Source organism: Theropithecus gelada, chromosome 20, assembly GCF_003255815.1.
Source record: "Theropithecus gelada isolate Dixy chromosome 20, Tgel_1.0, whole genome shotgun sequence".
Taxonomy (NCBI): Eukaryota; Metazoa; Chordata; class Mammalia; order Primates; family Cercopithecidae; genus Theropithecus; species Theropithecus gelada.
In genome coordinates this window covers 63202858-63223911 of record NC_037688.1, presented here as the reverse complement: position 1 = coordinate 63223911, position 21054 = coordinate 63202858, and the positions used below count along the sequence as shown (strand labels likewise).

General features: G+C 42.6%; 1 protein-coding gene across 2 annotated transcripts; it reads right to left on the bottom strand.

The window, feature by feature from the left end:
* Positions 1-10475: 10475 nt before the first annotated feature.
* Positions 10476-19076, bottom strand: THUMPD1 (THUMP domain containing 1). Of its 2 annotated transcripts, XM_025371506.1 has the most exons (5): positions 18625-19076; positions 15721-15895; positions 14530-14778; positions 13679-14105; positions 10476-13165 (listed from the first exon to the last, which is right to left on the bottom strand). In XM_025371506.1, the coding sequence occupies exons 1-4, from the start codon at positions 18853-18855 to the stop codon at positions 13699-13701; spliced, it is 1062 nt and encodes a 353-aa protein (XP_025227291.1). In that variant the 5' UTR covers positions 18856-19076; the 3' UTR covers positions 10476-13165; positions 13679-13698. The 2 variants fall into 2 exon arrangements, with proteins under 2 accessions (XP_025227291.1, XP_025227290.1); XM_025371505.1 differs by having other exon boundaries at positions 10476-14105.
* Between the last annotated feature and the right edge of the window lie 1978 nt (positions 19077-21054).

Here is a 21054-nt window from a genome sequence, read left to right as displayed (position 1 = left end):
CCACTATGCTTTGTGCCACTGTAAGCTTGTTTCAGGCTAGCCCACTCCCCTTTTTGAAGTGTGTATAAAAGTCAAGTGCTGTTTTGTTCATCTTTGTTCTGGGCCCAGATTTTGGATGCTGAGTCCGCTGGGTCTGAGTGCACTCAATAAAGATACTCCTGTATAAACCCCAAGGTCTCTCTTGCCTTCCCAATTTTCCGCAACAGTGGGATCAATTTCACTATTACCGTATATACAGTTCTGTGCCTGAAACCTACAAAGAAAGAAAATGTTGGCCAGGCACAATGGCTCACACCTGTAATCCCAGCACATTGGGAGGCTGAGGTGGGTGGATCAGCTAAGGTCAGGAGTTTGAGACGAGCCTGGCCAACATGGTGAAATCCATCTCTACTAAAAATATAAAAATTAGCCGGATGTGGTGGCAGGCACCTGTAATCCCAGCTACTCTGGAGACTGAGGCAGGAGAATCACTTGAACCTGGAAGGTGGAGGTTACAGTAAGCCAAGATTGTGCCACTGCACTCCAGCCTGGGTGACAGAGTGAGACTTTGTCTCAATTAAAAAAAAAAAGAAAAGAAAAAAAAAGTTAGCCAGGCGCAGTGGCTCACGCCTGTAATCCCAGCACTTTGGGAGGCCGAGGCAGGTGGATCACAAGGTCAGGAGATTGAGACCATCCTGGCTAACACGGTGAAACCCCATCTCTACTAAAAATCCAAAAAATTAGCTGAATGTGGTGGCGGGTACCTGTAGTCCCAGCTACTTTGGAGGCTGAGGCAGTAGAATGGTGTGAACCCAGGAGGTGGAGCTTGCAATGAGCCGAGATTGCGCCACTGCACTGCAGCCTGGGTGACAGAGTGAGACTCTGTCTCAATTTAAAAAAAAAAAAAAAAGAAAAAAAGAGTTAACTCAGCCAGGTGCGGTGGCTTATGCCTGTAATCCCAGCACTTTGGGAGGCTGAGGCAGGTGGATCACAAGGTCAGGAGATCGACACCATACTGGCTAACACAGTGAAACCCCATCTCTACTAAAAATACAAAAAATTAGCTGGGCCTGGTGGCAGGCAACTGTAGTCCCAGCTACTCTGGAGGCGGAGGCAGGAGAATGGCATGAATCCAGGAGGCGGAGCTTGCAATGAGCCCAGATCACGCCACTGCACTCCAGCCTGGGCGACAGAACAAGACTCCGTCTGGGGGGAAAAAAAAAAGTTAACTCTAAAAAGTGCTAGTGATTTGTCATTTTTATTAATTATAACCCTTTTTAGTCACACAAGGCCTTGTACATGGCAGGTGCTCAATAAACACTTGTCGAATCAATGCATGTGCACTCCGGAGCCACACTGTTTAGATTCTATTCTGCCTCCACCACTTATAAACTATGTAATCTGGGCAAGATAATTAACCTCTTTATGTCTGCATTTCCTTCTCTATAAAATATATATAAGAATCCCTAGCTTATTAGGTTGTTGCAAGGGGTGAATGATTTTGCACACAACAGGGGCTTGTTAAATATTAACTGTGATGATCTCCTTCCAAATCTCTATTTTCAGAGCCACAGACGAGTGCCACCTGCTGAGCCTAGTGTGTAAGTGCACATGATCACCAACTATGCTCTTTTCTCCACCCAAGGTCCAAGACTGGGTAGTTAAGGCCTGCAGGTTTCTTCTGCATCTGGCTTCTCAGTGTCCATATAAAGACTTTTGTATTCTCTTCCTCATATTCCTGCAGATGGGGTCCAGGTTGCCCAACACAGTTGGGTGATCCTCAGGGCAGTGACCACCTATGCCAGCCCTATGAGGTAGCTGGAGGATCAACGTTCCCTCCTTCTCAGGCTCTGGGTAGATGCCAAGTCTGGGGTGACCCATGCCCTCAAGTTTCTCACTTTGGAGGGTCACATTTTCCCTTGGCAAGGAGGGTAAAGGTCACAGGAAGCCAGCGACCCGTGACCTGCCTGTGCCATGGGCCCCAAACTCCTGAAAGTACCCATTACAGGATATTGAGCAGCATCCCAAGACTCTACTCGATGCCAGTAGCACCTTCTCCCCACCATTTGTGACAATCAAAAATGTCCCTAGGCTGGGGGCAGTGGCTCACACCTGTAATCCTGACACTTTGGAAGGCTGAGGCGGGCAGAGCACCTGAGGTCAGGACTTCAAGACCAGCCTGGCCAACATGGCAAAACCCTGTCTCTACTAAAAATACAAAAATTAGCCAGGCATGGTGGAACACGCCTGTAATCCCAGTTACTTCACAAGCTGAGGCAGGAGAATCGCTTGAACCCATGAGGTGGAGGTTGCAGTGAGCCAAGATTGCGCCACTGCACTCCAGCCTGGGCAACAGAGCAAGACTCCATTTCAAAAAAAAAAAAAATGTCCCTAGATACTGCCTAATGTCTCCTGGGGGACAAAATTGTCCCCTAGTCTATAAACCACTGGTATATCCTCTAGAACAACTGGACACTTTTCCAGGGACAACCAGAGCTCTACAATCCCAGAACTCCCACTCGAAAAATTTATCCTCTAGTACTACTTTTTTAGAAACACTGTCATTTAGAACCAGCCCTCAAAAAAGAAAGAAAAGCATATTTATACTGCCTTGAAGAGAAGCTAACAAAGTTTGACTTGAAGGTTATATTCAGTTTAGCCACACCACATGAGCATCCAGTAGAGTTACGATGTATATTTGTTTCGTTCAAACTCAATACATGAGGAGAGAAAGGAAGAGAGGAGCAATTTAAGAAGTGCAGGCTTGTCCACCCTCTTTTGTCACCAAAGTGCAGATGCCCAAGAGGGAAAGTGCTACGCAAGACAGAATAATACAAATACAAATTTTCTCTTTTCCTAGTCAGTGTCAACGCCTTTGGTCCTATGTGAGCATCTTGCTCATGTTTCAATAGTAATTCAGGGACTATTCAATGATTATTCTGAATGCATATGGTTTGTGTTCTATCCACACCCTCTGGTTCATTTGGGGCCTCAGTGTTTGAGAAGCAAGCTGTTCTAGGATTTCTCACCTGTCTTCAGTAAGGCCAGTGGTTAAAAGCTAAGCTCCAAATCAAACAGGCAGGGCCCTGCTACTTACTAATAGTGTGGCCTTGGACACTCAACATAACCTTGCTAAACCTCCATCAACTCCATCTATAAGAGAAGATTAAGAGCCACCTCGCAAGGCTGTGGTGAGAATTTAATGTAAGTGACTTGCTTGGTGAGATCACCCTGACGAGTGGGAGATGCCTGGTACACAATATCATGAGTGTCAACTCAGCCTTTTATTATTGGGAAGGCCTTGGGCAAGTTCTTTAAACTCTCTGAGCCTCAGTGTCCTCAGGTGTAAAGTAGGGGTTGAGAGGAGTCTAAGAATGCTTCTAAAGCCCTTACAACCTAGCAACTGCTCAATCAATATTAGCTGTTATATCATGTGGCTCGTAATAAGCACTTAGTATCATTAATAGCATTTTGTCCCACCTTTTAACATCTTTAATAGCTAAGTTCTCCTCCATCTGTTAAAACGTAAGCTGTCAGAAATTTTTGTTATAATCACTAATGTGCCCCACATGCCTAGAATAATGTCGGGCAATACAGTAGGTGTTCAACAAGTATTTGTTGAAGGAACTTTCCTAAGACTTGCCTCTCCTAGCTTCTATGCTTGCTGCTTCATGTCCTAATTATCTTGCAGGGAAAGCACTCAGGTTCCTCTCAAAAAGGCCCCATGCAGCTCTGTCTCTCCAGATATGAATTCAAGAGGCTGCGGCACTGCTTGACAGGAGGGGAGGCACTCACCCCAGAGGTGCTGGAGCAGTGGAGGGCGCAAACTGGGCTGGAGCTACATGAGGGCTATGGACAGACAGAAGTGGTATATTTAAAGAGCAACATTTATGTTTATTATATGTGGGGGCCTTTCTGCCCCAGGATTTTCAACCTGAGCCCCTGAAGTGCCTCCATCCCACTCTAAATTTTTACAGAGTTTCCCAGTACACCTCATCTTGCCAGTAGTTACCAAAACCGGCAAACTGCTCAGTTAGGTTTTGCTAAAGAGGTGATGATGATTATTCCATCATACCCGCCTCCCCTTCATGCAGGAGAAATCTTAGGGGCTTTAGTAGATGGGTGAGGCTCAGAACTGAGCAGCTCATCTTTCCAACTGTGCTGGGAAGAATCATCTGAGAGCCTCTGTGGGGAATTTATTCCAAGGTGCACTTAATGGAGTCTAAGGAGAAGTTTACAAAGTGTGGCCCTCAAACCAGCAACATCAGCATCATTTGGGAATTTGGTAGAAATGCAAATTCTTGGACCCCACTCCACACCTAATGCATTAGAAACTCTGGGATGAGGCCCATAAATCTGTGTTTTAACAATGCTCCAGAATCTCCAATTTGATTCTAAAGCACACCCATGTTTGAGAACTCCTGGTCTCAAATAGCGTATTTCAGAAGGTGTTCTTAAATACTGGGAAAATCAGTCCAAATTGAACTTAAGTTTCATTGTCATATCATTTCAGAAAATAAATTTTTGTCTACTTATGCAAAGTTTGTCCTCTCAATAGGGAATAATTTGTGCTGATTAGAAAGGAAAGAAAATTAAACCAGGCTCAATGGGGAAAAGAATGCTGCACTGTGATGTCCAGGAGGTTGAGAAAATATCTGACTGCTTCGATAAAGCAGAAAGAACGTTTTACAGTTTTCTGCTATTCACTGTACAACTCTTCACAACCTGCTGTCATTTTGTGAAAAGAAAATTTTAAGAACATCAATTGTCTTTCATTCTAGATTATAGATGAAAATGGCAATGTTCTACCACCTGGCAAAGAAGGGGAAATTGCCCTCAGACTAAAGTCTACACTGCCCTTCTGTTTCTTCTCTGAATATGTGGTATAAGGATAGAAAGTGCTAGTCATGCCTTAATACAGACCTCGGTCCAAATTTCATTTCCACCATGTCTTGCTATGTAACCTTGGGCAAACAACAAAATCTATTTCATTAGCAGTAAAATGCAGAGACTATCATCTATCATCTGAGTATTATAAAGATGAAATTCCAAATGTAACAAACCAGTTGCAGTAGTTATCCTCATAAAAGACAACTGGACAGGGTAGGATGGGGGTGCAGTTGGGGGGTGCTAGAGGCAGAAGAGTGGCTTTTTATTATACTCTTTGGGACCTTTTGTATTTTACACTAGGAACTACTTTTTTTAAAAAATTAATTTCCAGCCAGGGACAGTGGTTCATGCCTGTAATCACAACATTTTGGGAGGCCGAGGTGGGAGGGTGACTTGAGCCCAAGAATTCAAGACCAGCCTGGGAAATATAGTGAGACCCCGTCTCTACAAAAACATAAAACATTAGCCAGGTGTGGTGGCACATGCCTGTGGTCCCAGCTACTCAGAAGGCTGAGATGACAGGATTGCTACAGCCTGGGAGGTCAAGGCTGCAGTGAGCTATGATCAAGCCATTGTAGTCCAGGATGGGCAACAGACTCTGTCTCAAAATATAAAATAAATAATTTCCTTTAGAAGTACAATTTGTCACTTAATAAGTGCCATACCCGTCTCTGTTCTGACCAAACTAATCCCCAAATGTCATCTGTGATTCCTAGGACAGTCCAGAGAAAACTGCTGCCATGGTAAAGGGAGATTTTTATGTCACTGGAGACAGAGGAATGATGGACAGCGATGGGGATTTCTGATTTGCCGGCAGAGTTGATGATGTCATTATTTTCTCTGAGCTTGTGGATTTGCCACTCTTAAGAGGCAAGGATTGACAGGAAAGGAGAGCTCCTACTGGAGCATGTGGTGGTCAAAAGCTTCTTTTCCTTTTCAGGTAACATATTGGGCCATTTGAAGTGGAGAGTGCGCTTGCGGAGCACCCAGCAGTTGTTGAATCGGCTGTTGTCAGTAGTCCAGATCCAATTTGCGGAGAGGTAGATGAATGTCATTAATTAAAGTAGCAACTTTATATTTTCGAGTTCTGTCCATTTAACTACGGTAAAGGCTGAACCAAAAGTGGTCATTTAATTTTCACCATGAGGCATGCATTTGGTCAAAATATAAACCAGGCAACCAACTTTACAATAAGTTGTGTCCCAAAGGGGAGCTATTAGGATTCTTTTGAAGGCAAGTGACAGAAACTCAACTCAAACTGTCCTAAGTTAAAAAAAAAAAAAAAAAGACATTTGGCTCATGGTGACAAGCATTCAAGTACAGCCACATCCAAGGGTTCATGTAAGGTTGGCAAGACTTAGTCTCTCTCCATTTTTGGCTCTGCTGTTCTTTATGCTGGCTCTATTTGAGCGGGTTCTTCCTATTTGATAGCAATCAACTCTAGACTTACACAGGGTAGCAACCCTCCATCCCTCCAGGAAAGGACAGAGCTCTGTTTTCAATCATTTCAAGCACCTCTCAGGACTGCATTTGCCTACCTTAGATCACATCTCTCACCAGTGTGGTTCAGGGTAATTGTATATGCTGATCGGCCAGACTTGGATCATATTGTGTCCGGAATTGGTGGGTTCTCGGTCTTGCTGACTTCAAGAATGAAGCCACGGACAGTCGCGGTGAATGTTACAGCTCTTAAAGGCGGTGGCATCTGGAGTTGTTCATTCCTCCCGGTGGGTTCATGGTCTCGTTGGCTTCAGGAGTGAAGCTGCAGACCTTTGTGGTGAGTGTTACAACTCATGAATGAGGCGTGGACACAAAAAGTGAGCAGCAGCAGGATTTATTAAAAAGACGGAAAGAACAAACCCCCTACAGCGTGAAAACGGATGACAGCGGCTGCCAGGGCTGGGTCACTCATCCTGCTTTTATTCCCTTATCTGACCCCACCCACATCCTGCTGATTGGTCCATTTTACAGAGAACTGATTGGTCCATTTTGACAGGGTGCTGATTGGTGTGTATACAATCCTCTAGCTAGACATAAAAGTTCTCCAAGTCCTCACCAGCTTGACTAGACACAGAGCACTGACTGGTGCATTTACAAACCTTGAGCTAGACACAGGATACAGATTGGTGTGTTTACAAACCTTGAGTTAGACACAGAGTGCTGCTTGGTGTATTTACAATCCTTTAGCTAGACATAAAGGTTCTCCAGGTCCCTACCAGATTAGCTAGATACAGAGTGCCGATTGGTGCAACCGTGAACCCCAAGCTAGACACAGAGTGCTGATTGGTGCATATACAATCCTCTGGCTAGACATAAAAGTTCTCCAAGTCCCCACCCGACTCAGGAGCCCAGCTGGCTAGCCTAGTGGATCCCGCACCAGGGCCGTGGGCAGAGCTGCCCGCCAGTCCTGTCCCGCACCTGCACTCCTCAGTCGTTGGGTGGTTGATGGAACCTGGTTCTGCAGAGCAGGGGGCAGCACCTCTAGGGGAGGCTCCAGCATGGGCATGGCGGGCTGCAGTGCTGGGGGACTGGTGAGAATTTGAGCCTGGCAGGCCGCAGTGCTGGGTGACCCCGCGCACCCTCCACAGCTGCTGGCCCAGGTGCTAAGCCTCCCGCCGGCGCCTCTCCCTCCATACCTCCCTGCCAGCAGAGGGAGCCAGCTCTGGCCTTGGCCAGCCCAGAGAGGGGCTCCCACAGTGCAGTGGCGGGCTGAAGGGCTCCTCAAGTGTGGCCAAAGCAGACGCCGAGGCCAAGGAGGCACTGAGAGTGAGCCAGGGCTGTCAGCATGCTGTCACCTCTCAATATGTCTATCATTGGAGATAGGGGTTGGTGTCAATCCCACCAGAGAGAAGTTAGGGTAATACTCTATAGGAAAAACTACAGTAGCTACTAAAAAGGGGGAACAGATACTGTATAAGCATATGCAGATTTCACTGGATAGGCAGCAGATTTCACTGAATGGACAACTGCCATGGAACTCAGAATACATTTTCTCACAGAAACAAGGCAAACAGAAAATTGTGGCCAGTTTCCCAAACAAGTCTCATGAGACTGTTTAGGAAGAATGGAAAGGAAACTCTGGCAATGACAGTAATAGTCTTACTTCTAGGAAGAAGCCCTATTTTCCTAATTTCCTTTCCTTATGGACGTTTCCTACAGACACAGCAAGTGACAAAATTTCAAAACAGTTTGTCAGCATCCTCCCACATCTGTACCTCTCCCTCTCACACACCAGTAAGCCTCTACAGTGACACTACGGGTCCCCTACCCTTACCTCTTATACCCCCTCCACTCCCCATTTATTCCATTCTCAGAAATAGTTTCCCTTTGCTGCCATGTTCTCATTCTCTCAATATAAATGATTTCAGCTGAACGGAAGTAACCACCAATTAGAATCAATGTATGAACAATGAATAATATAAATTATGCTTACTAACCTCAGTAATTATCTAATTGGTAGGTTTTAAACAGTATTACAAAGAGAAGCAAACAATATGAGGCAAGAAACGACCTTGTAGAGACAGATCAATCTTTCCTGAGAGTTTTTTGCTTCATTTTGTTTTGTTTTGAGATGGAGACTTGCTGTGTTACCCAGGCAAAAGCAGGAGTTCAGTGGTGCAGTTATAGCTCAATGCAACCTCAAACTGCTGGGTTCAAGCAATCCTTCTGCCTCAGCCTCCTGAGTCACTAGGACTACACGTGTGCACCATCGTGCCCTGCCTAATTTTTTCTTTTTAGTCTTTGTAGAGATGGGGTCTCACTATGTTGACCATATAGTAGCTCATTATATAGGTAGAAGGCACCTTTTTTTGTTTAGCCCTAAGAACCTGAAAATGTTTTGTTAGAACAGTATAAATGCATGATGAACTAAAGCCTTTAATCAACTCTGCAATAAATACTGAATCACTACTAAGAATCTTTCTAGAAATCTTTTGTCCCATTCTGCATGAGAAAAGCACAGTGGCCAAGAATGACCAACTGCCTTGTTTTTAGGGATAGCACTTGACATCTATCCTAGGACTCTTGGCCCTAATGTCCCTATAAATTCAAAGAACATGACTGTATGTATCAAGGGGCTCCATTTAATATTCAGAAAGAAGATAATATCCAAAGAAACCAGAAACTTTCATCGAATAAGGATTTAAGAACAATACTATATAAAGACATGAAGATAGCCCTGTAGTTTCCCTCTAACCGTGGAATTGGTTGATATTGACTGATCGTCTGCATGAAATTTCTATTTCAGTTAGCATCATTTCAGTCAAAAGGTAGTTAATTTCAACCTAAGAACTACTCACATTTTCTCCATTACGTTCACTAAATTAATGAACTTTGACTTTCAGAAAGGCTATTTGAGGGCATTTTAAAATACAGTAGTAGTCTTATTTTGAGAGAACAGAACAAAAAGGATTTTTATGGTCAAGCCAGGGCAGAAAACTATATATATTCCAAATTATCCCTAAAAAATCTTCTTCAATCTCCAGGATCCAGCTCTGAAAAGACAAGAACTAAGTGTTCTTTTCGCATTTAGGTGTCGTCTCCATTTTCCAGGAACAGTAGAGACTTAGGACTAGTTTGAACTAGGGGAAAGCAATGGGGTAAAGGGATTATTACTTTCTTGTGGCAAAGCATTGAAGTGAATTTGCACTACACTGTCACCCTTCTTATATAAACAGAACAGTTTCTAGTGTCCATGAGATTCAATAAGCTTAGGCTTATTATCAAGATAATCTAGACTTTAAAATTCAGTCTGAGTTTCATGCAAGCTCTCTCCTATTGCACTAACTGGAAGAATGGAATCAAATGTCTCATAATGTTTTTCTGTCAATTAGGTGGAATTTGTTCAAGAACTCCCAAAGACAATCACTGGGAAAATCAAACACAATGTTTTAAGAGACCAAGAATAGGGACAAACATAGCTTGATTAAAAAAACTGAAGGGTTAAGTAGTAATATGATTACTTTCTCTCATTATTTGTTCCTGATAATTCCGTGACTACTCTCTTAAAATGTTTAAGATCCTTCCTGGTTGAAGTTTTTGTTTTCTACTTGGCTAAAAAATTAAAAAATAAAAGTCTAAAAATATATGGATGAAAATTGTTTTAATAACCAAACTGACAAAGGTAATAATGGTTTCTAGTGTTTAAAATAGGAGTCAAATGATTACTTGGAAAAAGAAAGTGCACAATGAATCTGTATTTTGTACCTGATTAATTAAAAATAAAGATATACCCTAAATGTTCAAGACAATTTCTTCTGCTTAACAACTTTATGAGACCAAACTTTAAGACATTTAAAATACTGTTAAAATGAGGAGTATAAATAATTCAAAAATCAGTGAGTGAATTTAATGAAAGTACTGTATTACTGTGGCTCATTTTGAAGCAAATTAACTGTAAAATATCTGAAACTTGGATTTAAGGATCAAGGGTAATTAATAAATTTTCTATACTTTTTAGGTTCACGTCCATGACTTTTTATAATTTGACATATAAACATCTTTCATGATATATATATACACTACATATACACTATATATATATATATATACTATAAAGCAACAGATTTACTAAGAGTCAGAAAGAAAGAAAAAGTACAGAACACCAATTTTAGGGAACAAATTTATTTTGATTTTTCTGAAAATATCAGAACTATGAAAAACAAGCTTGATATTTGGCTGTACCAAAAGCAAAATACAAGTAAAAATAACATTTGAAAACCATGTTTAACCTTAGAGAATCATGTTTTAAAATACAAACTTTAACGTTCTTTCCTCTATGGAACTAAACATTTTCTAAACGACAAGACTGTAGTTTTCTTTTTTTTTTTTTTTTAACTGACGTAATTTTTTAAAAGAAAAAACAAAAGGGGAATAAAAAGCACTTACTTCCTACTCTGGAATCTCGTCATTTATAAAATAACATGCTCAAATGTCAGTGAAAATAAACAGTTGATAAACCTGAAAACAACTATTTTAATGAGTTCAGGTTACAACCGAACACAGGATTTTGTAACTGGGAAAGAATAGTTTGTATTAAACAACTGAGTCTTACCAAATACAAATAAATATAAAAGGCAATTAAAAACAAAACTATAAAATCAAAGTCTTTCCGTAAAGTAGCAGCTTTCACAAAGTAAAAACAATTTAGTTCCACAGAGTTGTATGTTCTGTAGGCATATGGCCAGTTTTTTTCCGAGTCCTTTTGTGTTGCACTATCAAAATAGAATCTTTGTCTTGGAGCAAGTCTGCTGAAGAAGGCACCAAAATCCTATCCTCCCTATTCCCCTAAATGATATTAATAATCCTCTTATCATTTCAAAGTAACTTCAATGTCATTAAGAATTAACATTTGAAATATGTAAAGCTACAGAAGGAAGGTCCTGCCTATTCTCTTTACCCCTCTCAAATCATTCTAGTCTAGTTTGCCAAATAGAACCACTAGCTAGGATAAAAATATATTCCCATGTTCACTAGCCATTAAATAAACATAGCCACTTGTGCAGGAACCCTAACATTTTTAGCAATTCCTAACTTTAAAACTTAAGGATATGCCCATTTCTACAAGCTAACTTTACAGCTTCTTAATATTCTTAATCTGGACAGTTTACTTTGCAGACTTTGTTGGTGTCTGCCTTTTCAATTGTTTTACCCAAAAATAGGCCTTGAAAAAACTTTCAAATTCAGGAAACCCCTGCAGAGAACCCTCATGGTATATGAGTGTGAGCATTAACTTGAAGAATACTCTTGTTTGACAGAAATTTAGGACTGTCAGACTAGGGCTGAGTTCATTCTCTTCCTTCAGAGACAAAATTTCAAGCTGAGCAGATTCATAGACAAGGGTTCCTCATACAGTTATATACTAGTGCTGGGAAAAGGAGAGAAAATGCTATTTCATTGGGTCTTGTGGTTCCTCCAGTTGGGTTAGAGAAGATTTGAGAGTTGTACCCTTCATTTTCAAGTCCAAGTGGCTGCAGAAACATTTCAAGGATTCTTCTGGCAAGGTGGCAAGTCAGTTTCCTTTCAGATCTAAGACTCTTGTCACTTTAAGGAAAAAAATTTTCTCCTGAACCTTTCAGAGACTTGTCCATGTGTTCATGTGATGAAAAACATCTGCAAAATAGGCTAGTTTCTGTAGCCATTTTTCATTTCCAAAGCACTCAACAAAAGCTGGCTGTTTTCTTGTAAGTACTCTGGTAATTCACCTTTCAATTCAAATATCCTGTAGAGAACTCTTCCTTTGATAAGCCAATGGATGTCTGTATGGTGCGGGAGGTTTATGTGCTGTTTGTCCAGGTTTTTCTTTTGGGTGTTTTTGTTTTTTTTTTTTTTTTTAACATTTTTGCATAAATGGGTCTTTGACACAGGTAACCAGTTTTGTAACATTATTCAGAACGTCACTGTATCTTCAAGTTTTTGATATCAGCATCTCTGTGAAGAAAGCAGTGTGCTATAATGTCAACATCAGGATTTCTTTTTTAATAATGCAAAATGACTTATGAAGACAACCACTCATGGGGCACCAGAAGTGTAGATAACAGACCTCTGGTTATCAGATATGATGTCACAACATTATATATTGGCCTTTGTTTTGGCAGGCTCCTAGCAAAAGAAAAAGTTTTCTTTGAATTTCATCATTTATAAATCTTACAAATGCTACAGCATGACAAGTATTAGTGAAACCTGTTGACTCATCATCCTGGATAGAGAAGCTGCCACTTTTCAGTTAATGACACAAAACCTTTTTTGCATCATATGAGATATCATCAGTAAATCAACTTACTGAGAAAATAAAGTCTTTTCAATTTTGTACTGCATCTTGCCCCAGCATTTTAATGTTATTAGATTCTTACCAACTATGCATATTTTCCTTTCCTGAGATAAGTTCTGCTACTAAATAGTTTGCTTCTTAAACCTTTTGACTAAATGTGATTTCTGAACAAAAGCCTTACTGTTTTTGTTTTGATAGTCCAAAAGCCATTTGAAAATAATGAATATCCTTTCTTGTCAAGTGGCTGTGATTTAGTTACAATTGCTAGTTTTATAAGTTGCATGCCACAGACAGTGCACAATAGGATAGGACAGCTTGGACTGAGTCCATATAAAACCCTTGAGAAGTAGCTTTCATTATAAAGACAGAATTTCTTTGTGTCCCTTGTTGCACTAGTATACTGAAGTATACTCAGAAGACTGAAATTCTTCATCACCAACCTTTTCAGAAATGTCTGTAGCTCTATGCCTAAATGGTTCTCTTCTCTCTCACATCTTGCCTTCCAAAATTGCGGCACTGGACTGTCAACTTTGTTACACACAAATGTCAAAAAATAAAAATAAAAAAATAAAAACAGACATAAACAAGAAAATCACAAAAGTACAAAAACTTCACTAAACAATTCACTTCTAACCTACATGATCCACATTTTTGCAATGTTTACAGCACAGTGGCAGCGGGACAGCTGAGCTGTGGCATGTAAAAACGCCTTCCTTAGAATGAAAACTTCCCTCTGATTTTTTACTTCACAGTCAGTTCACTCCCGTAAGTCAGCTGGCACTGCAGAAGAGGAGCCTGGGAGAGGTCAACATCCGCCTCCTCCTATCCTCCCCTCTTTGCAATAGCAGCACATGGGTCTGCCTCTACATAATACCATAAGGGCTGAAAGATCCCTAACAAAACTGTTAACAGGGCTGTGCAATCATTGTTCACTACTGTGAGAACAGCCTAATGCAGCACACAAATAAAAAACTGTTTTTAAGTCACAATTTAAGGTAAAACCCCAGCAACATCTCACAGAGCCCCAGGTGAGAAACCCACCTCCAACACCGAATGACTTCCTATGAGAGGTCATTTTCATTTGACTTGGATCCTTCTGTTGCTTGACTTGCAAGTTCAGGTTTGGCTCCTCCCTCATTTACCACCTGCAGATTAGACGTTGGTTTTGTCTGCCCCAGCTCCTCAGTATTCTCCGGTACCTGCTGGTTATTTTTTCCTTCTGCTGTGTTGTTTTGGTCTGATTTGTCAGCAGATTCCAATTTAGCTTCTTTCCCATTTCCCTGCTTTGAGTTAAGCTGTGATGGATCCTTAGGGCTCTTCACCACCTCCTGGAGATTGTATTTTCTAAACAACATGTAATCTTTCACAACACTCAGGCAACAGACAGCTTTGATGATTTCTACTACCACCGTGTACTGTGGATTGGTGAGATCCACTTTATTTTCTGAATTGAGGGTGCACACTATTCCTGTAACAAAAACAGAAAAACACATAGCTGAGGAGGATACCGTTATGTTTGACAGATACAAAAAATCTTTTGTCTCTGTTTCTTGTTAAAATAAGACATACAGTAATCCACTCCTCTATGTGGACTTCAAATACTCTGAACTCTTACAATAAATAAATACAAATGAAACCCTACAACGTTTGGTAAGAATATTTTTTTCCAAACAAAATTCAATTTTGAGTTAAAAAAGACTTTATCTAACTACCAGAAAATCTCATATCCAACATATTGAAATCAGTTGATTTAATATTATTTTAAGAACATTTTAATATATTTGTTCTACACTCAAAAATGTAAGCCTTAAATCTTTAAAAAGAAAAAAAAATCCTTTAAAAACAAGTATTTACTATTGAACGCCTATGGAAAATCACTAAGAGAAACATACCTGCCAATTCTCTGATAACTTCTTCTCTATTCACATGACTGTTATTTCGAGATTTGTACACAATCTGAAATGTCCCTTTGTTAGGAGTTTTAAACCAGGGTTCCAAAAATGTTTGTGCATATTTTTTCATATCTTCTAAAAAAGCCTTGCATGTGCCTGAGATGGGTAACATTCGTAGAATAACTCGAGTCTTCTTCTTCTTGGTTTTGTACATATCCTGGAGAATATGATGCACCAATTTCTCAGGTTCTTAAGAAAAAAAAAAACAGAAAAAAAAAAGTTAAGAAGGTAATTTCTCAGACATCCTGAAGACTGAACTCTAAAATGAATTTTCACTGGCAATGACATAAGTTGACAGAAGAAATTCTGATAATGAATTTAAATGAATCTACCTAGTCGTTTTTCCAACTAGTATTTCTTCAGTGCCTAATATGTACTATAATGTACCTAAGTTTTAACTTTTCATCATTACTGCTTGCACTAGAAATGACTGTTTAGACACGATTGTTAACATTTTTGTGACGTCCTGAGTTATCCAACCTTAACACCATGCTCTTGTTTTCCTGTAACAACTATCAGAGTACATTAAACAGTACATACTTTTTTTTACCAAAAAAAAAAAAAAAAAAATCTGTGAGTCACTTTAAAAGATGTAATTAATCCATTAGCTAAGTTAGCACAGAAGTCTAAATCTCAGACCTAGGAGGAATCCCAGAACCATATTGGGCACAAGATCATGAAAGGGAGGTCCTCAGGCTGCAACCTGCCTACATACAAGTCTATTTGGGGCTGCTCTGAAAATTTTTAAATTAGTTGACCACATTGAAAAATTTAAAAACTCCAGATTTCCAACTTATTTTGAGAAATTCGAATACCTGGTCCTGCATTCCCAAAGAGCAACAACTGGCTGGAGCTGAGTAGCAGCTGCCCCTTTTAGACAGAACAGGCACTCTAGTTCTGCTTTAAGATATATACGAAGGAAGCAGCAAAGCCAGGTTTCCACTCTTAAGCCAATGCTACATCCACCACCCCATTCTACCTCTCCACAGGCCAACTGCTAATATAGTGTACAGAAGCTGCCATCAAATGATTGACTCATGCCCAAGAAGCCATTTTGTAAGCAGTATTCCCTGAGAGAGGAATATACCCAGATGTTATAAGATCAATAATCTTAACAAGTATTCGTCACACCTATCCCAAGTGTCCTGATGAAGACGACGTTATTTGCTCCACTTTCCACTGACTGGAATCTTCTTAGCCTCAACTCTGTAGATGCCTTAATGTCACCAACTTCTTTCTTCAAGGCAGCCTCCACATCATCATCCTCTCCCTCACTTCCAGAGGGCTGCTGATCCTTGTCTGTAAACTGTTTGCATAAAACTAATGAGCAGAAATGACACAACAGCTCACATTTAAACACTGTAAGTAATCATTTATATGAAATCCCTTGTGGCAGGCGGCTCAGTATTGATTTTTTTTTTTTTTTAAGATGGAGTCTCGCTTTGTCTCCCAGGCTGGAGTGCAGTGGTGTGATCTTGGCTCGCTGCAACCTCCACCTCCTGGGTTCAACCAATTCTCCTGCCTCAGACTCCCGAATAACTGTGATTACAGGTGCACGCCACCACGCCCAGCTAATTTTTGTATTTTTAGTAGAGATGGGCTTTCGCCATGTCAGTCAGGCTGGTCTTGAACTCCTCAGGTGATCCACTCGCCTCAGCCTCCCAAAGTGCTAGGATTACAGGCGTGAGACATCATGCCCAGCTGACTCAGTATTGATAATAAAGCCTTTTTTTACGAAACTGGGACACCACACCCTTCAAAACATGGAGCAAGGCTGGAAGTGGTCGCTCACGCCTGTAATCCCAGCATTTTGGGAGGCTGAGGCAGGCAGATCACCTGAGGTCAGGAGTTCGAGATCAGCCTAGCCAACACGGTGAAACCCCGTCTCTATTAAAAATACAAAAACTAGGCCGGGCGCGGTGGCTCAAGCCTGTAATCCCAGCACTTTGGGAGGTCGAGACGGGCGGATCACGAGGTCAGGCGATCGAGACCATCCTGGCTAACACGATGAAACCCCGTCTCTACTAAAAGATACAAAAAACTAGCCGGGCGTGGTGGCGGGCGCCTGTAGTCCCAGCTACTCCGGAGGCTGAGGCAGGAGAATGGCGTGAACCCGGGAGGCGGAGCTTGCAGTGAGCCGAGATCGGGCCACTGCAATCCAGCCTGGGCGACAGAGCGAGACTNAAAAATACAAAAACTAGCCCGGTGTGGTGGCAGGCGCCTGTAATCCCAGCTACTCAGGAGGCTGAGGCAGGAGAATTGCTTGAACCTAGAAGGCAATGTTGCAGTGAGCTGAGATTGTACCACTGCACTCCAGCCTGGGTGACAGAGCAAGACTCTGTCTCAAAAAAATTTAAAAAAAAAAATGTGGAGGAAGAGGGAATTCCCAGATATAGTATGTAAAATTTGAAAATGTTTTCAAAAGCATCCTGACAGTTTGAGACAGAGAGAAATGTGCTGACCAGATCAATCATTTCAGGGTGGACCTTAACACCTTGACCAGGTATCTGTGTGACTGACATGACAGTCTCCTTTTGGTGAGATTAGACCAAATACTTGCGGAATTAAAAAGCCTTACTCTTGTTCTATTAAGGAACAAGGCACAGAAATACTTGTTCAATAATTTTGGCCAAGCATGGTGGCTCACGCCTGTAATCCCAGTACTTTGGGGGTCAGAGATGGGCGGATCCCTTGAGCCTAGGAATTTGAGACCAGCCTGGACAACATGGCCTGAGAACCCCTCTCTACAAAAAATACAAAAAATCAGTCGGGTGTGGTGGCACATGCCTGCAGTCCCTGCTACTCAGGGGCTGAGGCACGAGGATCGCTTGAGCCTCGGAGGTGGAGGTTACAGTGAGCAAGATCATGCCACTGTACTCCAGCCTCCACCTTGGGTGACAGAGCAAGACCGCTTCCAAAAAAAGAATTTGCTCAAAGTACAGGAGTAGACAGGATATGTACTTGTTGCCCATTTCTCTGCCCCCTAGTGCCCAATGAAATCGCCAATCAGGCACAATAATTGTACACATTTACTGAAACTTTATTACATACCAGTATGTACTTTATGTACATAAGCAACCCACTAGCCAATCTTAAAGTATTCTCCTTTTTATCTAGCTCAGCAGCATCAAATAATGTGCCCATGTCCGAGTCCCCAGCTGGTAAAGGACAAGCTGTGAATTTAAATTCCCTCTGTATTATTACCCTTCTTCATTTAATCCCTCACAGTGTGCATGTGGGTATTGGTCCAGATTCTAAGACAGTAATATGATTTCCAAACAGTAAGACTTTAGGTGATAATGGTAAAAAAGTTTTTACTTTCTAAAATGTATTGTAAGTGCAGTAACTGGCATTAGTAGTAAACCTATTATTTCAAAGATATTGCTTCAGGTAAACACATTATTATTCCAACTTCACAAGGCTGTCATGAGAAATGTGTTTCTGAAAGAGCTTCAGCACACCGCCTGGCCCTCAGTGAGCTGTCCATAAGTGGGAGCTAGGCCGGGCTCAGTGGCTCACGCCTGTAATCTCAGCACTTTGAGAGGCAGAGACGGGAGAATCGCTGGAGTGTAGGGTTTAGGACTACCCTGACCAAAACAGTGAGACCCCTTATCTACAAATTACAAAAATTAGCCGAAAGTGGTGGAGCGCACCTGTAGTCCCAGCTACTCGGGAGGCTGAGGCAGGAGAATCGCTGGAGCCCGGGAAGTCGAGGCTCCCTTGAACTATGATCTCGCCACTGCACTCCGGCCTGGGCAACAGAGCGAGACCCTGTCTCACAAAAATAAACATAAAAGTAATGGGAGCTACCGTGGTTAATGATGGAAAGAAAAGGTGCAAGCACTTCAAGCACAAAAAACTACAGCGCCGAAGTCTACGAACGTCTCAGGGCTAGGGACGGAAACGCCGGAGAGACCACGCCCCTAAAGCCGTCACGCCGACGACCCAAAGCGCGCATGCCCATACCGACAGCCAACCCTCCAGCCTTCCCTCCTCCCGCAAGGCCTAGCAGCCCGCCCGCCCCGGTACCGGTACCTTTTCTGGCCCATACATGTCGTCGCCGTATTCGTTGAGCAGACTGTAGGCCTCTTCCACGCACTTGCGCTCGTTCATGTTGCAGGTGATGAGGATGCCCTGTAGCCCGGGCTCTAGCTGACGGGGCCCGCCAGCGTCGCAGCGCCGAGCGCGCTTGGCCAGCACATACTGAGCCTTGCCTTTGCGCTTCCCGCCGCCAGGCTGCGTAGTCGACTGGGCGGGGGCCGCCATCGTGTGCGCAAGCTGAGAGGAAAGAGAAACGTTTCTCGGCTGCTGTTGGCGTCCTCACCTACCGCCGGCGCGAGTTGGTGACGTCAGATATGAGCGACGGCCTCCCCTAGCCCGCTTCCAAGCTTCATGCCGTGCTGCGCCGGGTCCTAAGGCCGGTCTGTATCCTTCAAAGGGGTGGAGTGACACCCGCCCAAACCCCTCCTCCTTCCCCGACTCCCAATTGCAACCTGAATCCAGTAGAGGCAGCATGGCAGCCATTCTGGACGTGGTGTCAGTGGCTCCCCACCCTTGAAGCTGGCTCCAGCCTCGTAGCTTCCTCCACCCAACCTTGGTACGTGTTCCTCCAGCCTTCCCTATAATTCTGCCAGTTACTGTGGAGGAAAAGTAAAATGTTAAATTTGAACTCAATTGAACGTAGACACAATGGTCATCAAGTCCGGAACAGGTTGCGTGAGCCCCTTGAGGCATTCATTCATCCAGCACTGTTACAGATAACTCTGTGCCTGTACTTGAGTTGTTGAAAAACAGACAATCGCAAAAACAAGTTGACCTTTATGTGTTCCTTGAGCCCAGTCGTGAAGGGCCCTCGTGACTGGGCGTCATGCCAATCGACGCATTACAAAAAGAGCCAGGGTGGCCGGGCATAGTGGCTCACGCCTGTAATCACAGCACTTTGGGAGGCCAAGGCGGGCAGATCACGAGGTCAGGAGATGGAGACCAGCCTGACCAACATAGTGAAACCCCATCTCTACTAAAATGTGAAAAATTAGCCAGGCGTGGTGGCATGCACCTGTAGCCCCAACTACTCGGGAGGCTGAGTCAGGGGAATCACTCCAACTCTGGCGGCGGAGGTTGCAGTGAGCGGAGATCCTGCCGTTACACTCCATCCTGGTGACAGAGAGAGGCTCTCTCTCAAAAAAAAAAAAAAAAAAAAAATGAGCCAGGGTCCCAGGCCACGCCAAAGCTTCATGAGACCTCTCCTCCTCTGTGCACAGACAAGTGGCTGACTCTGGAGCCCAGGCTGTTGCTTTCCGGTATAGTGATGCATCCTCCATAGTCTGGTGCATATATATATATGTATTTTTTTCCCTTCTCCCCTTCCCATTGCAATTTGCTTATTATATCTGCATTGCCATTTACGTGGGATAAAGGTTGTTTACCCTCAAAGGTATTGTATGTTTATCTTTTTTTTTTTTTTTTGAGGGAATCTTGCTCTGTCACCCAGGCTGGAGTTCAGTGGCGTGAACTCGGCTCACTGCAAGCTCTGCCTCCCGGGTTCATGCCATTCTCCTGCCTCAGCCTCCCGAGTACCTGGGACTATAGGTGCCCGCCACCATGCCCGGCTAATTTTTTTTGTATTTTTAGTAGAGACGGGGTTTCACCGTGTTAGCCAGGATGGTCTCGATTTCCTGACTTCGTGATCCGCCCGCCTTGGCCTCCCAAAGCGCTGGGATTACAGGCGTGGGCTTCCCAAAGTGCTGGGATTACAGGCGTGAGCCACCGCACCCGGCCGTATGTTTATCTTTTCCCCTCGCACATTTCCCACACAGAACAGTTACTCAAAAGGCTTCCAGTAAATTCCATTTCAGGCTATGTTTCTATTTCATTTACAACCAAGGATGTTGGCTAGTGTTAAGTGTTTCATGCTGCTTTCTCTGCAGCCTTTTATCCATAGTCTTGGCAATTATCATATTACTGTCTTTTTAAAAATCATTGAAAAGATGCCACTTTTGAAGAATGTGTTTAAAAAACAATTGTTTCTCATATCACTCTTCAGGTACAAACCTATTAGCAGATTTGAGTTCCTACAAAGCCCTAAAACGTGTAATCTGATATTTTGAAAGGGATGCTGAATTCACAGTCAATAACCCTAGGTTCTAACCCCAGATCTACCACTGTGTCCAAAAATTTTATCATCTTACTATTTGCTTTTACCTGTGTATTCAATACGGTATTCAATTTTCAGAATTTCTTTGGTGAAGACTGCACAGCAGAGATTTCTAGAACTCCTCAGTTGTTTCTGAAGAGCAGTGTCATGACACTGGCATTGGCGTTCCCCCAAATCTCTCTCTGTTCTGCTGGCTGGATTTCAGTTGCCCACACTCTGCCACCTGTCCTTAGGATATTAAATATTAGCATACAGATAACAAGTTAAAATATATATATTTCAAGTCCCAAGCATATCTGAGTACTACATGG